The 23,684-nt window shown below is 51.1% G+C and overlaps 1 protein-coding gene across 1 annotated transcript; it reads right to left on the minus strand.

Moving 5' to 3' along the window:
- Positions 1 to 2,217: 2,217 nt before the first annotated feature.
- CHADL (chondroadherin like) lies at positions 2,218 to 8,333 on the minus strand. The gene is made up of 4 exons (XM_067558954.1): positions 8,175 to 8,333; positions 5,642 to 7,315; positions 3,274 to 3,440; positions 2,218 to 2,455 (listed from the first exon to the last, which is right to left on the minus strand). Exons 1-4 carry the CDS (start codon positions 8,331 to 8,333, stop codon positions 2,218 to 2,220), a joined length of 2,238 nt encoding a protein of 745 aa, XP_067415055.1.
- Positions 8,334 to 23,684: the final 15,351 nt, after the last annotated feature.

Below are 23,684 nucleotides of genomic sequence, written 5' to 3' on the forward strand. Positions count from 1 at the left end.
TGATTTCTCACACACACAGACACACTGGAGAGGGTGCCAGGCATGGCAGATGTATTTTATTCATTCGGGTACCAGCCTCTCATACTGTAGTGGACAGTTATGCTGGACTGAGTACTGCTTGTTGGAGCTGCAGAGGAGTGAAACTCCAACCCCAGTGAAAACTCCAGTCCCAGATTTGTTTTTCCTCCTAACTGTAATAGTAGCCATGACAAAGTTGCTGCAGTAGGCTCTCTGGAATAACACACCTGCCCTTTCTCCTCATCACCCGTTCAGAGCAATCCAGAGAGCACATGCAGCACGAGATACTGACGGGACAAGACTCTTTGGAGTGCTGGAGAATGACAAAACCAGTCTTTTCCTGCCACTTTCCTGCAGTTTAACACACCTGTATGGTATAGGCTGTAGGCATTTTGCTGCTCTAAGCAAACTAGAGAATGAAACCCCTCCTAGCCTAGAGTCACTTACACACAGATGTGAAACATTTTGCTATCCAAAGGAGCCCTCTGCCTCTTCCCTATGTGGGAGAATAGTCCTGTGGTTCTTGCATGGCAAAAGGCAAACAGAGATAACTAAGGTAGTTTAGATCCCCACAGAATTCCTTGTGACTGACCAACACCGTCTGCAGTTCCCGAGAACATCTCAGTCTGCATAGACAAAGTCTAGAGGCTGAATCCTTAGCCCGTGTAAATCAACATAGCTGCATTGACCTCAGGGCATCTACACCAATATAAACCAGCCAAAGGTCTAGCCCTAGGTGTTGAAAGAGGACATGGAACTTGATGCGTTTGCCATTGCAAAGCATTATGGGTAACTGATACCCCCCAGCTGGTAACTAGATGACACCAGTCCTTAAAGTCTTTTACTGCCTTGAAGTGTGTGAAATGGGAGGGGGCAAAAGGGGAGGTATTGAATAAGTCAAACTGCTGCCAGCCTTGGAAAGGGTCAGTGATATATGCACACATTATGGATAAATGTAGCTTCTCCAACAGCATGTAGTTAATCACCTTGGATGCAGAGCCTTTCTTCCTAAGGGGCTGCAGAGTGCATCGTCCCCTTGCTCTACGCAGATAAGGCACCTGCTAGTGTGCTGTACGCTGGACCTGTGGGCAGCATAGCTCCCTTTTTTCTGGAGAGATGGGAGATTCTGCAGCCCCTTCATTTAAAATAAAAAAGAGCGGGTTTTACTGAATAAAAATGAATACACTCAGTACGGTTGCCCCCTGTATTTTTTATTTTGAGATTTAATTCCATACGTTTTCAATTTGCTGCCGATGTTTGTATTGATGCGGAACTGAAGTATAGCAGTGCAAGGGGGAGATTTAAGGACTGGGTTAGGGAGACAGCTGGAGCTTTTGACCCTGGGGAACTGCAGGGAGTCGTTGGGCATTGTGGGATAAGTACGTTCGCTGGACTCTTTGTCCGAAACCATCAGCAGCGGAACAGTTAACAATGTTGACATTTCAATCATCATCTGAGGTTTGAAACCCGACCCTCCATTGAGATCAATAGGGTGTTTCATCCCCCCAAGTGACTGTTTCGGGTCTCTGCAGACTCACAGTCAATACTGCATCTGTTACACTTGGTTTGTGTTTTCAATATTACCTGCTCAACCAGGAGCGCTAGGAATGTATTGTTTTTTAGTAAAATCGCCAATTCTGCAGCAAGCGTTGGATTCCACAGCAACTGGCATGGCCACTGAATCACAGATGACATGAAACCTTGTCTGAGGACAGCAGGTTGTTCCCCCACCACTAAAAATCAGCCACCCCTGGGATGAAACATGCACAGCAGCACTGTACAGCGCCTGAGGGCAGGAAGAGAACAATAGCATGTGACACTAAAACTGCAAGAGGAACTTAGGGAAGCAAAATGGAATTGTTCAAGCTACGATTTCGCACAGCAGCGGGGTGGGGGGGAATGCTCCCTCCTTGTGAAAAACACCATGGGTGTGTCAGAAGGAGCTCTCACATCTGCTTTTTTTCCTCTCAATGCGCTTTCCTCTTTGACTTCCCTCCCCCTGCAGCACACACTACACACATACTTCCCTTCCATCCCGCCAAAACCCCGGAGCTCAGTCTCCCAGAGCTGCTCCTTTCCCCTGTGCAATGTACATATCGCTGCAACATGGATAAAAGCCCATAAAAGCGTCTCTTATTAAGCTGCTTCCTAGGCTGCTGCTGATAGACACTTCAGCATCTGCAGCGTGGCCTTTCCCTCTTACACTTGGCTCTTCTTGGTGCCTCTGGCTTGTGCTTTTCCTGACCTCTTTTTCTTGCTGGGGCTTCTTTCTGCTTTGATTTTGGCCTTGACCTTGTCAGGATGGGCTCGTCTGGCTTTCTCCATTCCCCAGCCAGGGCAGCTTTTGAAGACAGCAGAAAGCTTCACCTTCTGCCCACGGACTTCTGCTGGGGATCCACAGGTAGCTCCCACGCGCAGGTTCAGTTTGTCCATCCACCTGAAAAGGGGACGGGACAGCAGGCAGGGATGAGAAAAACTGCAGGGGGAGTTAGCTAATGACTGGCACCAATGGCTGTGCTGGCAAACCGGCGCATTTGCCTTCCATTAACAAGTTCGAAGGGAGTCTGGGGCTGGCTTGACAGCCCTGGAGAGTGATGCCCTCTGTGTGCCCCTGGAAGAGGGACAGCTCAGGCAGGACACTTAGTTTCCCCACATGTGCAAACAGTTTGGTAAGTTAACACCCCAACAGCTCCATGGTTACTGCATAGACTAACACACGCAGCTGCAGTCACCCCAGCCAGGGCACATTTCATGGGTTACCAATTCTCACAAAGAAGTACATGGCGGATTACAGCACAATGAGGTGCATGATGTGGTGTTTACACCTCCCCCGCAAGCATCAAGCATTAGGAATTGGGAGAGACAGGCAACCAGAGGACCTATGGGCTTTTCTGAGCTGCCAGTTCTTGTGCTTTTCCTATTCGCCCTCATCTGCCCATAGGCCTCAATCCTGCTGTGGGGAGCTCCCCTCTAGGCAGGTGGGCCCAGATCCTCAGAGGTATTTAGGCACCTAACTCCCATTGAGTTCAATGTTCCCATTGATTAGGTGCCTAATACCTTTGAGGATCTGGGCCGAGAGGGCAATTCAATTCCCAGAGCCTCCCTGTTAAGATTGGCAGCAAAGATGCAAATTGGTGCCTATGGCAATGGCTGTTTCCAGCGGTGTGAACAGCTCCCCAGCAGGAACTGAGCAGCGGTCCACACCCGCCTATCACTCCGAGCCAGCCAGGCCACGGGTCCTAAGTAGTGGCTCACCTGCGCAGGGGGAGCAGCTGGCAGTCACAATGGAAGGGGATGTCTCTCAGGTTGATGACCTCCAGCCCTGTGAAGCTGTGCAAGTCAGGCACATTAACCATTTTGTTGTTCTCCAGGTACAGATTCTTCAGTCTCAGCCCCAGTCCAGCAAAGGCCCCTGAGGAAATCTGCAAATGATAAGATGGGGGCTGATGGATGAGTCAAAAGAAAACAGCTGTGGATGATTTTAGTGGAGAGTTAAATATCTGTATGCACTTTCTGATTTTGTGTGTGTTAAATAGCTCTTTCTGTTTCCTGTGTCTACTCTGAACGGTGCTTGTGTTACTGGCACTTGGGAGCTGCCTTTGAATCAATACTTCCCAGCGGGAAGCTCAGTTTGATGACATAATTTGAGACAAAAGAAGTGCAGGAGCTCATTGTGAGAGAAGCAAAGACTTTCCGAGTTACTGCGTCAAGTGAGTTTTCTATCTTTATTGGTTAATGTAATTGTGGTACTGAATATTTGGTGCTAAATATTAATTCCCTTAAATAGCTCTGAAAGCTGCTAACTGCTTCACATCTTGAACTGCTGGAATTTGTGTCTCTTAACTTACCTCAGGCTCAAGATGGTAGTTTCCTATTTGATTGTGAATTATGGCCTGGACTGTAAACTCTTTGTAGCCGTCCTATGTTTGAAAGTGCAGGGTGAATGTATGACATTATATAAATGTGTATGAGTTTTAAGAGCTATATTTAACACCCCTCTTCAATTTAATGTTTTGTTCTTTTTGGCAACTGGCTGTGTTGCGCTTAGCATAGTTTTTCTCTTATCTCTTCACTCAAGCGGGCCTTTAACTAATGGCAAGGCACTGAATTAGACAGATTGTAGAGGCTTTTTCAGTCCCTGGTTAGCGGATTGTCATATTTTTTAATCTCGGTTTAAACAGGCCCCAAGCCAGCAACGTGCTTAAGCATGTGCTTAACTTTAAGCATGTGAGCAGTGTCGTTTTTCAAGGTTACTACTTGTGTTTAAGTGCTTCATTGAGTCAGAACTGTAGAGTAAGTGATTTCTGCTTGTAAGACTCTGGGGATCAAATGCCCCACTTGAAATTAATCTCTGTGGTGGAGATTGTCAGCCTCTGTTCGTGTGACAGCTATGAAGGGAAAAGCCCACTCCACTTTCCCACCTCTGGGTTTCCGAGTTTGAGGATTGGGTCAGTCCCTGTTGCCCAGGTTGCAGTCTAGGTTCCAGAAGCACCTCGGTAATCACCATGGTAGTTCCCGCAGTGCTTCCTTTGAGGGGCTGTGAAAACCAGCACTGAGGATTCTGGGGTCACATGTGAGGGGAGAGACAGTCACAAGTAGCTGACTATGGGTTTCGTGCTATGAAAAACTGATGCGACCCCCCCCCCTGCCCTTTAATTTGCATAACCCATGTGGGTTGCATTTTGGGAACCCCACAGAATGTGCCTAAACTTCCATTGAAAGGGAAAGAAGAATTGGGCAGGGACAGATTCCACTTTCCTCTCTACAGGTAAGAGAAATTCTGGGCTCCTGCGCTGGCCTCATTGTGGGTTTTGTCAGTAGAATCGCTCGGGGTAGTGGAATGACCAGGCAATCTCCCTGAGCCCATGCATGGCTCTCTCCTTCCCCGGTGGCCAGGAATTGCTGTGAAAACAGCGTGGGAGGGCCCTGGAAGTGGCCTGGTTGAGCAGAGAAAGGAGCCTTGGCTGGCAGGAGGCTGGTGGTGGTTTTGGATGCTTGAAAGGAGAGAGAGAAACAGGTGAGTAGCAGAGGGGAATCCCTCGGGATAGGCCTTCACAGGACAAGAAGAAATACTGACAAAGTGGAGGAAAGAGAAACATCGATTACTCGGGTCCTAGGGGTAGGAGCTCAGGGCAGGAGCCAAAGCCCATGGAAACCAACAGGAGTCATTCTGTTGACTATCATTGGTTTTGGATCAAGCCCTTAATGAGGACTGATGACAGGCATGAAAAACCTGTAACCTAGCTGGGCAATGACGTGGGGAGGATCTAACACCTGTGAAAGGCACAATTGCCAAGGAGGGCAAGGGGCTATTTAGGGCAGGCTGAGGGGCCCATTATCACTGGGAGTAACAGGATGAAACTGAAGAAAGGTGAAATTCAGGCTAGCTATCAGAAAGCTTGTCCTCCTGGTGAAGTATCAGGCTGAGCAATAGCCTCCCAATGGAAGTGGTGCAAGCCCCAGAGTGGGGGCTGTTCACTTGTGGTGGAAGCCCCTTTATTTGGTCCAGACAAAACACTGGCCCATGCTGCCGGGGGAGCAGGGAGGAGAGGTGACCTCACAGTAACTTGTATTGTGGGATTCGGCTTTATCAGTCTGGGGAGCTCATCCATCTCCCTCTCACCTGTTCTAGCCCCATATTATCCAGATACAGGTGCTGCAGGGACCTCGCCACTGGGAGGAAGGCTCCATCCCCAATATACTTGATGAGATTCTTGGACAGCTTCAGCTCACTAAGGACAGGCAAACCCCGGAGGGACCCAGTGGGCACTTCCTGCAACAGGTTCTCATCCAGGTGCAGCTTCTCTAGCATTTTGGCAGGGCTCAAGGCCCTGGGGGACACCTGGGTGATGCGGTTCCCAGTCAGGTAGACCCAGTGTAGCTGTCTTGCCCCAGCCAGATCATTGTCTGACAGCTGGCTGATGGCGTTATGCTGCAGGTGGAGGGAGAAGAGGTTGGGCAGGAGGCTGAAGGCCGCTCTGGGCATCCGAGTGAACCCATTGTGGTCCAGGTACAGGTAGCTGAGCTGGGAAGCTCCTTCAAAGGCAGCAGCATCTATGACAGAGATGTCGTTGTTGGACAAGTAGAGGTAGACCAGCTTCTTTAAGCCCTGCAAGGCACCGGGCTGCAGCTCAGTGATCTTGCAGTTCTGCAGGTGGAGTGACACCAGCTTCTTCAAGCTAGGGAAGGATCTCTTGGGTATGGAGTGGAACTCATTTCGGCGCAGGTCCAGAAGCTGCGTATTGCCGGGGAATCCCGTGGGGATCTTCCGGAGGCCTCTGTTCTCGCAGTTGCCATGTTGGAAATCAGGGGAGCAGGCACAGCTTTCTGGACACCTCTTCTTAGCATCTTCCTCTGGCTTCCTCCTAGGGGTGGCTGGGCTGGGGAGCTGCTCTTCTGCTGGGGCATGGGCCCCACACTTCATATCAAGGGACCTCAGCGACTCCAGCTGCTCACCCCTGAAGGCAGCGGGGCCTGCACACAGCACGTCAACCAGGACCCTTGCTTTCTCCATCCACTCCTTGAAAGGCCGCATGTAGCAAGTGCAAACCATGGGGTTCCCTGTCAAGTTGATTTTCTTCAGGTGGGCTGCGTCTATCAGTGGCTGCAGCACTTGCAGCTGGTTGTTGCGGAGGTCGACTGTGTGCAGCAGGGGGCTCTTCACAAAGGCTTTGTATGAGACATCCTGGAGGGCTGTGTTGTCCAAGAAGAGCTGCTTCAGCGAAGCCATCTCAAGGGCCTCCTCACCGATGTAGGTGACAGGGTTGTGTCCCAGGTCCAGCCGTATGGTACCTGACAGCCTCGACAGGGCCTCTGTAGGCAGGGACTGCAGTTCGTTGTGGTCCAGGCTCAACCTCCTCAGGGTAGGCAGCCCAGCAAAGGCCTCAGTGGCTATGACGTGAAGTGCATTGTGGGACAGGCGGAGCCACTTGAGCAGCTGCAGGCCCTGGAAGACCATGTCCGGCAGGTAGACCAGGAAGTTCTCACCGAGGTTGAGGAAGTTGAGGAAGCCCAGTTGGCTGAAAGCCCCTGGCTTTATCTCTTCTATGCGGTTCTTCTCCAGGATGAGCTGCTGAAGAGAAGATAGGCCATCCAGGGACTCCTGGTAGATGAAGGCTATATTGTTGGAAGCCAGGTTGAGGTAGATCAGTCGTCCCAGTCCCCTGAAAGCCCCTTCCTCAATGCTCTCCACGTAGCATCTCTGCAGGTTTAAGTGGGTGAGGTAGGGGATGTGGAGGAAAGCCCCCACAGGGATGACGTTTATGTTGTTGCCCCGGAGATCCAGTTTTTGGGTGATCTGTTGATTACACAAGCGTCAGTTACTGAAGATGGAACCCACAACCTCACACCCCTCAACCGCAGAGTGACATGCCGACCCCACTCCTCACTGCAGCCGTTATCACCGGGGTCTCGCCAGGGCTGATAAGCAGGCACATGCCTGGTCAGTCCTTGGAAGAGACACTTCCCAGAGAACCTCCAGGCTGTTGCAGAACATTGTGTTGGTGTCTCAATAGTGAGCGTTCTTCCTGCTGAACCAGGTTCCCTGCAGTGCAGCCTTAGTTCAGTGCTGACTCGGAGGGGAAAGTGTCTCACTGAGGCACCAGCACCACCTTCCTGCAACCATCCGGGTTTTCCTTGGTTATGTCACCATTTAACTCTGCTTTAGCTTAAGGCCAGTTATGAGCACAACCTCTGAGTGGTCTGACTGTGTATTGCACATAAAATATCCTAACTGGGTTTTTTTTTGTCTTGAGTTATTTTTCTGTTCTTGCTGAGTGGAAGAGCTGACTCTGAGCAGACCAGTTCATCTTGCAAACTACCTGGTCTGTGGATCAAATCCCTCATCCAGGTTTCACCTCAGCGGCCTTTAAAGGCTGCAGGGTTACTGCATAAATCTTTTGGAAACCCAGACATCTGCGCAAAGCGAACCACACCTGCCATCTGCGCCCCATTCCGCCTCCTCTCCCCAGTCCTACAACAGCCCATGTGGCTCAATGCTGTGCAGGTAGGTAGAGGATGCCACCAAAGGTTAGGACCGTTGTGATGCACATTAACGGTGGCAGTAATGATGGCAAGTGTGGGGGCGGCAGTTTAAGAGCACGTTGTGCTGCATTTGCCTCTGTTTCTTTCCTTCCCCGCTGTCCCCAGTGACTGACCTGTGGGATGGTGATGGGCACCTCCGTGAAGTTCTTGTTCAGACACGAGACGTGGTACTTTATGTTATCGCAGAGGCAGATCCGTGGGCAGCGTTCGGCGACTGCTCGCCTGACCGGAAAGAGAGCTGACACCAGGAGGAGGCCCAGGGAACCCCACATCATGGAAAGCAGCTGCAGGTGAGAGAGAGGGAAGAGGCACCCCGGTCAGACAGAGAAGTGCATTTCCACAGCGCTTCTTATTTCCAGGGATCCTAAGGGCTTTGCAGGTGGTGTCCCTTGGGATCGCTGCTAGCGTTGAGAAGGACTGCGGCCGCTGTTTCACAGTGCATAGCAACGCTACAGCCCAGTCTGAGAGGCAGGAAGGGATAGTGTGACTACGGGAAAGTGCAGCGGGAAGTTTAGGTTACTTAAGTATGAGCCTAGTTTTAAGCATGTGAGGTGTCCCAGAGCTGGATTAACTCTGGTTCCACTCTTGAACTCAAGGGAGTGGGGCTACTCGCATGGTTTAATTTAAACACGTGCTTAAGAGCTTTACTGGATCAGGGCCTTAGAGGGAAGAGCAACCTCTGTTAAATCACCAGTAGTCCTCCTGCAGCACTTGGACTTTCCTTGGAGGTTTCTCTTCCAAAAACTGACCAGGTCCAACCTGGTTCAGCTTGTGAGAGCTGATGTAATCTCACTCCAAGGCAGTGTGGCTAAAGGACAAAACTGGTGCTGCTAGAAAAGGAGTGAAGAGGGCTGGCTAGCCCTGAGTTTTCTGCAGACACAACAAAAGCATGTGCTAATGTGAACGTGACAATACACATTACCGTTGCACTATATCCCAGGAGAAGGGTAGGACACTGCATAACTCAGCGACATTCTGAACAAATCATACTAGTAGTAGAACTGCTCCAATATATTCTTGCTCATAAGACACTGTTGTTGTACCACAACTTCCAATTGATAGCTGAGCGCTTTACAAATGCGAATTAGCTTAGCCTCACACCATGCTGCCAGGCAGATCTGTAATGTCTCCTCATTTTACAGATGGGTAACATTATTATTATTTTTTCAAGTGCCCCAAAAATGCATGGTACTGCCCTATCACAAGTAAAAAACATGAGTCCTGCTTCAAAGAGTTTGCAATCTATATTGGAGAGGACACACCAAGGAGGAGAGGTCAGAAGGTGGCAACAGTGGAAAGTGGGCAGGAGGACAAAGTTGTCCATAGTAAGATCAGCTGGTTTTGAAGTGAGGTGTGGACCCATTTGGATGGCTTAGCCAAGCTGATTCTGTCTTTGGTTTGTTTATTCCACCTTGCTTCCCCATAGACTTCCTGGCAGACGTGGGTTCTTAGGAAAGATTTGAACGAGGTGAAGGAAGTGACTTAGCAAATGTGTTTTGGGGGGTGTTCCAGTCGTAATGGTCAGCAGGTTGGAAGTCACGGAGGTGGAGGTGCTTGTGAGGGGCTGGGAAGGAATGCTGAGGCTGGTCTCACTGGCAGAGCCAGTTGGATGTGGGGGTGGGAGACGCAGGAAGAAACCATGCCTGAGAGGTAGAGCTGAGAAGCAAAGATAAGAAGTTGTGTTTGATGCCCGGTGTGGTGGGGAGCTAATGAAGTGACTCAGTGGGAGGTGAGGTGGTTGGAGCAACTAGTGAGAGGCGAGGTGGTTTTGGCAGGAGCATTTTTGGATAGATCAGAGGTGATTAAGGTTGGTGGACCGAAGGGGAGAAGACTGTGGTAATCAAGGTGGGGGCCAATTAAGGCTGGGACAAGTGACTTGATTGTGAGGGCAGAAAGGGAAGTGTGGCGTTTTTGAAACGTTGTGAAGGGATGAATGATGGGACTAGGCAATGGCCTGGACATGCGGGAGGAAGAGAGCAGAGCCCAGGTTAGGGCTAGAGTGATGTGAGAGATGGTGGCCTAGCCAACTGTAACACAGAACAGAGTCAAATGGAGGAGGTCACTCAATGGTGGGGTAGAGAGGCAGAAGTAGAGAGGGACCCAGGATGGAGCATCTGCAGGGAAGTGGGGAGGGAAGAGCCAACAGAGAGGTGGAAGGAGAACCAAGCGAGGCGAGACTCACAGATCAATGGCAGCAGAAAGGCCAAGGAGGATGAGAATGGGAGGATAGGCCTGAGATGAAGCCAGGAAGAAGCCACTAAAGACATTGGAGGGGCCAGAAGTAAGGCATGGAAAGATTAAATGACTTGCCTGAGGTCACAGGGTCAATGGCAGAGCAGCCCTACAACCCAGCCCTGAGCCTTGCCCACAGGCCCATCCTTCCTGCTGGGGTTTTTAGGGTGTGTTACACAGGGCAGGAAGCAGCTGAGGCATGGTGAGGCAATGAATACGCTCTGAGCGCTGGGGCGGTGACACGCACGGGGCTGGGCCCTTTGAGGTGCTGTTTTAGCACATTAGTGTGAACCAAGGGAAGCAAAATGGGCAGTGCTAGCAAAGGCTTTTTGAATGATCAGTGGAGTGGCAAATATGTATATGGGAGAGTCCAGAGCTGGGGGGGGGAGGAGGAGGAGCAGGGGGGCTACAATATTCATGGCTCTGTCCATGCTAGGGCTCCCAACATTGCAAACCCCGAAGGAGCTGAGCCTAGAGGAGACAGGGCCCATGATGGTGAGTCTCCTGAGCCAGGCTCAGTGCCAGCTTTCCATCCACTGCTGTTAATGCACTTCACTCCTGACCTTCTGTGTCAATCCTACACCCCCCCCAAACGGTACTGCTGCGCCTGTCCTCCAGCACCCCCTGCTATTCCATGCCTGGGGGTCCAGCCACTCCTCTGCGAGTACACCTCACTCCTGACTTGTGGCATCCCCAGCTGTTCCTGCCCTGGGTCCCACATGGCACTGCCCCTCCCAACCCCCTCCAATAGCCCCAGCTATCCCAGCCCTGGACCCCACACAGCCCTGCTGGCACACCTCAGTGCTAAGCAGCAGCACCCTCTACTAGTCCCAGCCCAGTACACGCACGCATGCACGTACTGTGATCTTCATTTGCAGCACCCCTGGCTTATCCCAGTCCTGGGCTCTCCCTCCCCAAACTCTGCCAATGCAGCTCAGTCCTACCCTGCAGTCTTCCTGGTTTCTGAATGCCCAAGTCTTTCCTGAGCAGAGAGCGCTAAGCTGTTCCAAACGCCGTTAGGAACAAACCTCCCATCTCAGGAGTTGCATTAAGATCCTTGAAATCATTTTGGCTTAAGTCCCCTGCTGTCACAGCAGCAAAAGGGTGGGTGTGTTAGCTCCCTTGTGCAGCCCAGCACCCTCTTCCCCTTGTCCAAGCACCCAACAACTTACCCAGCTGCTCCCGCCTGTTTGCACAAGGTAGATCCTTCACCAGGAAAGCACGACCAGGGTAATGTGAAACCAAGGAAAGTGAAGATGGGAATGGCAAAAAAAAGGGAATTAAATCCTTTCACCCAGCAGCGTCCAGTCCTGTGAATTCTTGGGGTGAGGGTAGCGGTGTGTGGTTTACTTTACTCACAGCAATGAGAGCTGAATGGAGCGTTGTGTTGCTTGCCCAGCCTGGCTCATGCTCACACAGAGCCAACAGAAGGGGGGGTGAAAGAAGCAAAACTAAAGTGAAGGGAGAGCAGCAACTAACCAGAAGCATCCATCTGTACTTACTGGGAGACTGTTAAGTAGAGGAAGGGCTGTGGCATTTGAACCCTTTGTCTTGAGTGTCACAATGCCATTAAAAATATCTGTGTTAGAGCTAGACCGACTCCCTTCCCCCATGCCCCTCCGCTCCCCTCTCTGTGTATGTTTGTGTGTAGACGATATACAATATAAAATCTAGACATTAAATGAAAATAAATAAAAACCCACCCTCACACTAATCCAGCATTATGGTTTACCTCTGACATACACAGAGATTAAAAATTAGCAGCTCCCACTATAACTAACTTAGCCATTTTGCCTGCGTATATAAAATGAGAAAGCATTGAGTCTATAGTAATACAAATTACTGGTATGTGCTGAGTGACAGCTGGTGGAGGAAACAGGTTTCTGAATGTCCTGACTGTTGTGCATTTAAAACCTCAAACCTAATGTTGCATTCTTTTTTTTTTTTTAAATTAAAGGAAGCGTCTGTGTCACTGTGTGCACGTGTGTGTGTGTGTGTGTTGTATTTTTGCTTTGCAGAGATAGCAGGGAGGAAGGATGTGTCATTTTGCACCACTGATTTCTTTCACGCCTCAGGAGTTTCAGCGTCTCTGACATGTGGTGGTGTCACCTATGGAATCTGAGAGGACCCAGTGCCTAGCAAGCACCTAGGAACATAACTCTGTCACCTTTTTTTTTTCCTTCTTTTCTTTCAAATCTTCCAGGGCCCTGATCCAGTGACTTGCTGAGACACTGATTTGCTCTGATTCCTGAGGGAGTTGCTTGTTCTCTGCACCTCTCAGGAGCAGGCCCTTAGTTTGCAGAATGTCAGCTGTCACCCCATTGTGACAATACCCTGGACTGTTCAGTTGGTGGAGGATTTGCATTTAAGCCTTTTTCATAAAGGAAAATGCTGTTTTCTCACTCCCAAATAGGCTATTTAGGTCCCTGATCCTCCTCAACGGGTGCATTAGCATGTACCCCAGCGCTGTTATGGAGTCACATTGACTTCAATGGGATTGTGTGTGGGTGCAGGAGCCCACGGACTCCGTGGAATCCCCTAGAGAAGCCAAGCTAGTGCATCTGTTTGCAGGAGCGGGGTCTAATTCTGTCGCTGCACCCAAGTCTGTCTGAGTTAACATCAGCACTGGGGCTGCTGGACTGCACTGTGGTTCCTAGGCTTGTGTGAGTGAGGACTTGGTGGAGGGGAGATGCTTCAACTCTCTGGGTAGCCTCCCCGCTCAATGCACCCCGCTAGCTTTGTAAGGAGAGTGAGGGTCACAAACGTGTAACTGGTCACTGGAAAGGGGGCTGTCATTCTAACCAGCGGTCAAGGTGCTGCTCTGTGGGGATCATTAAAACATTTGGCTGAGCACAGAGCGCAGAGATGGACACCAGGAGCGTCAGCTAGACAACATCTGACGTAAAACTCACATCTGTCCGCTCCCAAAGCACCGACCTCTCTGCCTGCAGGTCAGAAGGCAGCAATGCCGCTATCTCGGGGACTGATACAGCTCCCATTTGGGCCCAGTGAAAGCAGGGTTGGGCCCTCACTCAGAAGCTGGACCAGATAGTGGGCCCTGTTGCAGCATGTCTTCGTCACCGGAGTGGCCCCACTGACTCAGAAGTGGCTAGTGATGTAAGTAAGAGCTGCAGGAGCAGGGTGAATGTTTAATGCCTGAGTGCCCCAGAGATTTGGACTGTGCACATTGTATTGTTATTGTAGAGTTGTTCAGATTTTGGATCGTGCTGGTTTGTGGCTGGGTACAGAGTTTCGGTCATGTTGCTGGGCAAGACTCCATCTGAGAGATGCTTGGGAAATGATGTGTCTCGAACTAGTGCAGAGAATGGCAGATCTAAAATTCTGCCTGTTTGAATGCAACAAAAAAAAGCTGCGTTGCAGAGGGAGAGTTGCAAAGGCTGCCCAGGATACATTCAGCAGCAAACCCTGGGCTGCTGGGCAGCACGACAAAAGACAGAAAAACACAGGCAGCTTGTTTTTAATGTAAACGTTCTCTTGCTGAGCCGGCGTGCTGGCGAGAGGGAAGTGGAATTTTCCACTATGCAGTGGAGACTCTCCTTCCTGTGCAGGCAGCTGGAAGTGGGGTGAAGGGAGGAGGATCTCTCTGCAGGGAGGAGACATGGCTTTTTCTGTCCTCCTCACAGACCTCGGCCTTGGAGGACCTGCCCCTCCTCGCTCTCACAGTGACACTGGCTTCTTTGTGTCTGTCGGTTGGCCGCACGAGCCAGCCATGCTGTTGCTGCTGCTCTTTGATCCAAGCAGAATGGGGGCAGCTCACACAAAATGTGTGTCCTTCTAAGTGACAAATGCACCAGCCTACCTGCACCCGTGACCTTTGCCCTAAGGAAGCAGCCCTCAAGCAGCTCTTTTGGCTTCAATAGGACTCCTGGTGTGAAAGAGGCTTTGTTTTGAAAATGGGAGCTGGATGGGTTCAAGCTGGATTAATCCCTCCTTGGAGGGTCGGGGCTTCTTTGTGATGGTTCAGCAGCTTAAAACCAGATTTTGTGGGGGGACTGAATGACCATTTACCTCCAGGTCTTCGGTTCTGAGCCAGCCACAGGTCAGTAGAGCCTGAGTGGAGGGCTCAGACGAACTTCTAGTGGACAGGGATCGATCGGGTTGTCACCTTTTTGAAAATGCGCTGCAGGACAATTCTATATTACAGAGCATATTAAGGAACCCAGTGGCTGGCTGTTCTTCACCATCCTTACCACAGCCAACCACCCTAGAGACACCAGATTCCACAAGATGGGAATCCAAGTAATTTCCTGCATGAATCATTGCAGACACTGACACCAGCACAATCGGATCATCTGTGTGCATGTCACCAGGCATTGTGTACAGTCCCAGAAAGGGAAGTATGTGGTCTGCAGCATCAAGCAGAGCCAGTCCCACCAGAGAGAAAACCAAGCCAGTCAGCTAAACAGGTGTCAGACTGGAAAAAATAAACTCCATCTGCAACCCAATCCCGGTCCACCTGCGCTGCCATTTGCAGTAGCTTGTGCAAACCTTCATAATGAGATTCTCTCGCTGCTTATATGAAATAGTTGACATTCAGAGTGTACTCCCTATTGAAATGATTAGGGGCCGCTGATCTCTCTCTCAGGCCTGACCAGAAGACATTGCTGCCTCAGTTCATATCCAGTCCAACTTCATATTTTTTAAGCTTAGGTTCTTGAGCACATGATGTAACCCCCAGGGGAAGGTGCCAGTTTACAAAGCTGCAGCGAGCCGGCCCAATGACTGGTGATTTCGGAATCTGCATTTCATGCAAAGCCTCAACAAATACGGGTACCTTCTATTTCGTTGTAAGCGTGGTCAAGTTCAGGCTCAGACAAATTCCCAGCAAAAGGCCAGAGGTGAGGATTTGCTATTGACATCTCTCTGCTCCGCAGTGCCCACAAGTTTCGTGCTACAGATGAACAGCCATAGCTTCTGGTCCTGGGGGGTCATCATAGGCGCTCCAGTCTCTGTGAGTATTGGGGTGTGGCCAGGTCAGGCTTTATAGATAGGTACCAGCACCTTGGTTTTCACTTGGAAGCGTACGGGCAGCCAGTGCAGGGATCAGAGCACGGACGTAATAGGCTCTTGCCAGTCAAATTTGGCCCTACCAAAGGTTCCAGATGGCCTGAAGATCATCACTGACCTTTAGAGGTTAGCCCCAGGTGGAGCGCAGCAGCAGCAGTTCACTTGTGAGGTAACAAAGGAGTGGATGATGGTGGTGATGCTCACAGCCAAGAAGAGAGAATGCTGTCTCTTGGGCTGGTTGAACCTGGTCCTGAACATGTTTTCAGAATCACCACTGAACCTGGTTCGGTGTGACTGGCCATGGGCCAGCTAATCACATTCTGGTTTGCTCTAGGGGCAAGTTAGAAAATGGTTTTCAAACATGGCTCATTTCCTAATGTGGACAGGAACAAAGGAAAGCAGGGCAGGGCTCAGGTGTTTAAAACACCGATGCACACTAGGTTCCAAACTTTGTGGCTGTATTTTTTTGTGTGCTGCCTCTACTTTCTCCAGCTCATCTGTATCCTTTCCCATTGCACACAATAGGAGGAAACAATTCATGTCCTAGCACTGCTTCCTCCATCAGGTTATATGGCTTGTTGGATACATTTGAGCTGAAAGGGGGAAGAGTCAGCAGGACAGTCTCTCCACTAGCTGCAGCAGCGCATGGGGTGTTTGGAGAAGAGCTAAAGCACTCAAGCTCCGAAGCAAATACTCCGCAGCAAAGACATCTCTCAGGACAGGTAAGGGAGATGGAAAGCTCCAGTGACAGACTGCAATATTGAGTGTGAAGGGGCAGGGGGAGCTCTGTGGAGGCAGGGCAGAGCTGGAGATGAGAAATGCTGTGCATCTGGAAATAGCTGCTGCAGATGGATTGCTTCGCTATGTTCGCTGATTTGGGAAAAACCAGTGAAAACTTAGAGCAAATATTTCTAGCAGACAGCAAGAGAAATTGCTGCTTGGGGGAATGCTAGATGGGAGCACAAACATGCATGCTGAAAGTAAACCATCCCTACACTATTTAGTAGTAGTAGTAGTCACTTATAGATAAGCCTGGAGCTCCACAGTAGAAAAGAACGGCTTTACAGAGCTTGCAGTGCCATAGGAGGCAATAAACTCAGAGCGAGCACAGACACACACCTAAAGAGAGGGTCCTGGGTCCAATTCACTGGTCCAATGGGAGTTTCCTAGGTTGAGTGGCTATCGGGTCAGGCTCCCAGGTTAAAGAGAGAAGGCAGACAGGGAGAGAGCAGCATAGGTGCCGGGACTAGGGTTGCTGGGGGTACTGCCGCATCCCCCATCTTGAAGTGGTTTCCATCATATACAGTGTGTACAGTTTGGTTCAATGGCTCTCAGCACCCCCCACCATACAAATTGCTCCAGGCCCCCTAGAGAGGCGCATCCCTGAGGAAGAGTGACGGAGACAACACACAGAGGAGGAAGAGGGGATCGGCAGGAGGGAGTCATGCTCAGCAGAGGTAGATGAGGAGAGATGCGGAGAGGGGGGAGAGAGACACATGCAGAGCATGGAGAGGACAGATTTACTGGAGAGGGAGCAGAGACGCCCACTGATGGGTAAGGTCCGGAGCAATGACAGGCGGACGATTAGCCAGTTTAGAGCCGGCTGTGCCGTGCAGGTAGAACAGTGACCGCTTCGAGGCAGTGAAATGCTGAGTACCTCTTGGCGTGTGGCTGAGGTGCAGGGTGGGGCCACTCTCCAGCTGGCCACCATGGCCTCAGTGCCTCCCTTGGCCATGTTCCTCAGGTGGGCACGCTGGTCTTCTCCTCTTCCAGGTTTGCTGCACGCAGGGCACGGGAATGAAATAGAAGGTGGATTTTTTTTTTTCTTTTTCATCCTGTCCGCAGCCTAGCCCCAAGGACTGAGCAAACGCAGCCTCCACTCCTCACACACAGCGGCCGCACGTTCGGCAGCAGCTAATTCCAGGCCTGATGGCTGATTAACCAGCTGACTCCTTTATTTGCTTGCTTTGAGCTGGGCAGGGAAGGGGGCTGCTTCACGTTAACAACTCCCCCAGCCGGCTTCTGTTACCAAGACACCTGGAGGTGGTCGGAAACAGAGGGCAGCTAGATTTCATGGCCCAGGGCAGAACTATTGCCAAGCAGCAGTTAAAGTATATTGAAACAGAAAGCAGGGGGTGGGTTCTCCCTGCACCAGCTAAGAAGGTGGGCCAGTTCTGATACAGCAGAGGGGAGCTGTTCTTCCCCCCCAACCTGAACCCCAGCACCCAGCCATCACTCTGGCTAAGGAGAGTGCCGACTGACAAGAACCGTGGCTTCTTTGAGATATGATCTTTATATTCTACACGAAATAAAACAGAAGGTAACATGACACAGAACAAGCTGTGATAGTGTTTTCCACCATAATAGCGTCTTGTGGGTTGAGGGTCTTAATGCAAAGCGCAAGGCGTATATCAAATGGGGGCCGGTTCTCAGTGCGGCTGGGGTAAGTCCAGAGTAACTCCGTAGACATGGGTGAATTAGCTACAAACTTACACTGGTGTAACAAACACCAGAATCTGACACATATTAGGAGTCTGCTCTCCTAATAAAGCAGCCTGTCCTTGCAGTGCATATAGAGACCCATCGGAGGGTGAGAGATGAGCATCCAAGGGCATGGGTGTCCCTTCGGTTCAAGCAATGGTGTCCAGTGATGAATAAGGAGGAGGGGAGGGCAGATAGGAGGGGAGGGCTGCTGAGGAGGGGAGGGCAGATAATCTGAGACACCCCTTTCTTGGAGGATTATACTGCTGTTGCCAGGGACTATTTAATAGAGTATTACCAGATAGAGAAGTAATTTGATCAGGAACATCATCCTGAGATCCCGTTTGTTCCCCCTCCCAGGGACCTCTAGCGCCAGTGTGTTCAGTTTATAGCTCACACCATGATGATTGTTCTGCCAGATCCTCAATCCCTGGGCTCTGCTCCCCCTGCCATCCCCACCAGGGAGAGAGATGCTGCCAGTCAGCATGGAGCAGGCAGGGCAGCCCAGAAGCCACCCCCTCTGCTCTAGTGGCACCTACTCTGCAGGCCCCAACAGGGCAGAGCCTGGCAGCAACTGGGACATGGAGATATGCTGCTGGAAGGAGCCATGTTACAGAAGAGACTCCCCTGACTATAGCTGTACCTTTACCAAGGAAATCAGGGAGGAGACCGCAGGCCTGCGTTTCCTACTGCTCGTATTGCCGAGTCAGTGTTTTCCTAGAAGTCTGTTTTGTCATGAGTGAACAAAAAGAGGAAGGCCCAGGCTTTCAGCAGTTCCTGTTCGCTCCATTGGCTTCAGGCTAAACAAAGGGGATTCAGGAGGCGATGGGAGAGTGTCATGTAGGAGAAGGAGAGGAAGCGAGACCAGGGCAGACAGAATGGGGAAGGAAGCAACAAGAGCAGTCGGAGAGAGAGTGGGGGCCAGCTCCTTTGGTGGTGGAAAGCCATTGCCTTCAGTGGAGTGAGGCTGACTGACACCACCTGAGTATCTGGCCCTGGGAGTGGGAGGGAATCGAGAGAGAGAGTGAGAGGAGGAGGTAGAAGGGTATGGAAATCAAAGGGCAGCGGCACATGGAGGCCGAATAGGGTGAGGAGAATAAAAGAAGGAAGAAAAGCGAAAGAAAAAGCTACCCAACTCTATAGGCAATCTGACTGATTGTATTCATCTTTCACCATGTTGTCATCTCACCCTGGCAGGAAGGAGAATGTTGGTATGAACTGCTGAAAATCCATTGCCAGCCAGAGCCAGACCCAGTGAGTGAGCCAGAGCATCTAAAGCCCTCGAAACCCTCCAAGCTTCTGGAACAAAACATCATCGTAGGTGAGAAGCCTAATTCCCCTCTCTCACAAAGTGGGAGCCCAGAGCGGGAAGTGTCAGCCGCCACACTGATCTCTGGAATGCCCCTGGTCAGCCCAACTTCGTGGAACAGGAATGAAATGTCTGTCTCCTCTCTGGCAAAGCAGTATCCACTGGGAGGGCTCAGGACAACTGGGAGTCAACCCTGGATTTTCCTCATGCCAGGGCAGTAACCAGTTCGGGCATCAGGCCTGCTCTGGGACAGGAGAGTAGGAATCAAAGCCAGGTCTTCTGGGTGGCATAGCATTGATCCCTAGGGGCAATGAGGTGACTAGCTTCTATACAGTACATTTTAAGAGGACATAACTGAGGAGAATGACCTGGGTGTATTGGTTGATCACAGGGTGACTGAGCTGCCAACATGATGCAACTGTGAAAAAGGCTAATGTAGTCCTAGGATGCATCAGGTGAGGCATTTGCAGTAGAGTTTGGAAGTGTTATTGCCTTTATACAGGCCACTGGTGAGCGCTCAGCTGGTATACTGTGTGCTGTTCTGGTCCTATGTTTAAGGAATATGAATTCAAACTGGAACAGGTGAAGAAAAGGGCGACTAGGATGATGAGAGGAATGGAAAACCTACCTTATGAGAGGAGACTTAAGGAGTTTGGCTTGTTTAGCCTAATGAAATGAAGGCTGAGAGGAGATACGATTGCTCTCTGTAAGTACATCAGAGGGACGCGCACCAGGGAGGGAGAGGAGTTATTCAAGTTAAGGGCCAATGATGGCATAAGCACAAATGGATATAAACTGGCCATCAATAAGCTTAGGCTTGAAGTTAGACAAAGGTTTCTAACCATCAGAGGAGTGAAGTTCTTGAACAGCCTTCCAAGAGTAGCAGTGGGGCAAAACACCTAACTTGTTTCAACACCGAGTTTGATAAATTTGTGGAGGGGATGGTATGATGAAACTGCCTCCCACGGCACATGGCCCATCAGCATTTGCTGTTAGCAATTATCCCCAATGGTTGGTTATGGGACACTAGATGAGGAAGGCGCTGAGTTACTACAGAGCATTCTTTCCCAGGTGTCTGGCTGGTGGGTCTTGCCCACATGCTCAGGGTCTAACTGATCGCCATCTTTGGGGTCAATAGGAATGTTCTTCCTGGTCACATTGGCAGAGCCCCTGGGGGGTTTTCACCTTTCTCTGCAGCATGGGGCATGGGGCATTTGCAGGTTTAAACTAGTATAAATGGCTGATTCTCTGTAACTGGAAGTCTTTAAACCATGATTTGAGGACTTCAGTAACTCAACAAGAGGTTATGGGTCTCCTACAGGAATGGGTGGGCGAGGTTCTGTGGCCTGCAATGTGCAGATGATCAGACTAGATGATTATGTTGGTTCCTTTTGGCCTTAAAGGCTGTGAATCTATGACACCGTAGCAGCTGCTGACAGCCTAATGTGCATCATTAGACTGTGCACTTGAAACATCTGGTCCTAGCCACGGTTGGAGGCAGGATACCAGACAGGATGGACCAATGGTCTGATCTGGTTAAAGCAGTTCCTTTCTTCCTATGGTTCTACCACATAGAAGTGTAAGGCTAGAAAGGTCATTTAGTCCACCCCCTGCCCTGAGGCAGGACCCGCGCAGGACATCATCACATGCATTTGGTAGCTGATTAGCCATATCACTGGTTCTGAGAACTTCATTCTCTGCTAGCTCTTGATAACAGAAACTTATTGATAACGTGAAGAGAAGACTATCAAAAATCAATTAAGGGGCTACAGAAAATGACCTAAGGAAAGATTAAAATAACAGCATTCCTGTAGTTCGGCCCACAGCCAGAGTAGAGTGAGATGACAAGCATGTACAGCATCAAAGGTGCGAAAACAAAAGGGCTAAGAAGAACTGTTCAGGTTGATTCAAAGGTAATTGAACTTGGAGTGATGGAAGCATGTTAGCTGCATTATATTACGTCTCCTAACAGTGAGATCTGCCATGCTGTGGAATAGTCCTCTATGGGCAGTGTGTAATTTAAGAATGCTCTGGACAAAGTCCCTGGAAAATATAGCGTAGAGAACAACAGTTGCCGGGAGGTGTGACCAGGACGTGATCTATTCTGTTCCCGGCTCTTTTACAGTATATATTAATCTGTCTCACTCACTGCCTGCCTTGTATTGCAACCAGAGACGCTATGTCGAGGCTCTGGATTATGGGCCTTGTTCTGCTGTGGATTCCAGTCATGGCCGTCACACAGTTCCCAGGCAATGCCCAGTGCCCTGCGAACTGCTCCTGCTTTTTCTCCCAGTGGTTTGTTCAGTGCGCCAACGCCAGCTTATCTTCTCTTCCCCCTGGCATCCCCAATGCCACCGTGGAGCTCGACCTACAACACAACCAGTTCAGCAGCCTCTCAACAGGCTTCTTCCCAGAGCTGGCTGAGATCAGCAGCATTCACCTCGGCAGCAGTGGCATCCACCCCATCGAGCCAGGGGCTTTTCAGAGTATCAGTAATATGTACCAGCTCCACTTGGACAACAACCTCCTCGAGCAGTTCCCAGAGGGTGTCTTTGAGAACCTGACCAACCTGATCTTCCTCCACCTGGAGCATCATGCTAGGAGATTATTGAAGCGTGGAACATGTGATATTGGCTTGACTTGGAGGGGTGTGTGTGTGTGTGTGTGTGTCTGTCTGTCTGTCTGTCTGTGTGTCTCGCTCTCACAGGTGTGTTCTCTTCCCTGAAGCAGCTCCGTGTCTTGGACCTGATTAACAACCTGCTGCTGGAGCTCTCCAACCAAGTCTTTCATGACCTCCCACAGCTGTGTCAGCTCTACCTGAGCGCTCACCATATTACCAACGTGTCCAGCAAAGCCCTCCCAGGCAGCCTGCGGGCCCTTCACCTCGACCAGAACCAGATAGCAAGCGTGCCAGCGGTCGACCACACCTCTCCCATGCTCTCCACTCTGCAGCTGAGTGGTAACCCCATCTAGAGGCTGACGTCTCTCTCCTTCGAGAGGAGGCTCCGCTCCCTGGGCTTAGTTCCTGGACAGCCTAGCCCTGGAGAAGATCACCTCCTTGGCTTTCACCAGGCTGTGCAGGCTGGAGCTGCTGAGCCTGAGGGACAACGGCCTGGAGTCACTCTCCTCTCTGGCCTCCTTGAAGTCGCTGTCCACCCTGTATCTGACTGGGAACAAGTGGCGCTGTGACTGCAACCTGATCTGGCTCCGCACCTGGCAGAAGAACGTGATCCGGAAAGAACGCAGCCCTGTCATGTGCAGCTCTCTGGGGGTGCTGCAGGGACAGCTCCTGGTGGACCTCGAGGTAACTAACTGCCTGTGGCTCCAGAGTATGTTGAAATGGCTTGGGGCTGGGCTGCACAGGCTTTCAAGGCCAAGTTTCTCACCCCTTCCGCCCAAGGGCTGGTAGCTACAGCTTTAACTAGATTAGGCATTCTCCACTTCCTGTCCTAAACCCCCATCCTAATGCTCCCCCACCTCAGATTAACCTCCCACCCCTATCTGGGATTGGGGCACAGGAGGGCTGGGCTGTTCCCTCCCAGAATCTCTGCATGTCAGTGGGGATGTTAACCCTGCCAGTACTTCATCCAGGCACTGGAGAAATGGAAGAGCTGAATCTCTCTCATGTGGGTTTCTTTTCCCCCTGGTCCAGTTACAGAAGCTGACTTGCCCACCTTTTGGAACAGACTACACCACCCACAGCCCCTCTGAGGGTACGAACACACCCACAGCCTCTGCTCCGCCCCGACACAGACCTCTCCCATGGGCTGCTACCGCAGTTACCACCACCACCTCCACTGCCCCAAGTACCAGGAGGAGGATCGCCAGCTCCACCACGCACTCAGCCACCTTCCCTAACCGTGTGCTGGAGAGATGGGACCCATGCTTGGCCGACCACATCCTCAGCGTCAGCATCAGGACAAAGGGCGACACCTCCCTGGTGGTTGGATGGACTTTCTCTGGAGACCACGACCAGTTTGAGGTGCGGTACGCGGCTGGCCGGGATAAGCAGGTGCTGCGGGTGATGGGTGGGTTGGCCGAGGTGGCCCTCCACGATCTCCACGTGGGGACTGAGTACACAGTCTGCACCATTCCCCAGAATGAGCAGCTGCTGGGGTGCCTGGCCCCCGCAGCCCAAAAATGTGCAGCACAGCGCGCTGCCAGCCTTCCTAGTGACGCACAGCCTGTCCATGCCCCGCTCAGCCACAGCCACTCAGCCATGGGTATCAGCATCGCTGTCACTCTCCGAGCACTAGCCGCGCTAGCCCCAGCCATCACATACAGGCTGTGGGCAAGACCAATCCAATTCCAGTGCTACTATGATGAAGACGGGTGACCCCCCCTCATCACCGGAGCATCAACCAAGCCAAGAGGGCCACGGACTCAGCTGACGAGAGCGTGGAGGATGATGGTCAGTGCCCAGAGGGGACAGGAGACTGCACCCTGTCTGCCTCACCCACCCTTATGGCCACGTCCATGTATGTGACTGTGATTCTCACTGTTCCATGGCATCCTATGACTGAGCAGGACTCACCCCATCAGGTGTGCCCCTAAACCAGGGAACTGACACCCA

Source organism: Emydura macquarii, unplaced genomic scaffold, assembly GCF_026122565.2.
Source record: "Emydura macquarii macquarii isolate MOO-44397 ecotype Brisbane River unplaced genomic scaffold, CSIRO-AGI_Emac_v2 contig_2205, whole genome shotgun sequence".
In the NCBI taxonomy this organism is placed as follows: Eukaryota; Metazoa; Chordata; order Testudines; family Chelidae; genus Emydura; species Emydura macquarii.

Coding starts and splice junctions, on each gene's coding strand:
- CHADL (XM_067558954.1), bottom strand. CDS start 8,333: ATGTGGGGTTCCCTGGGCCTCCTCCTGGTGTCAGCTCTCTTTCCGGTC. Junction 3,441..5,641: donor ATAATATGGGGCTAGAACAG/GTGAGAGGGAGA, acceptor TATCATTTGCAG/ATTTCCTCAGGGGCCTTTGC. Junction 2,456..3,273: donor CAGCTGCTCCCCCTGCGCAG/GTGAGCCACTAC, acceptor TCCCCTTTTCAG/GTGGATGGACAAACTGAACC.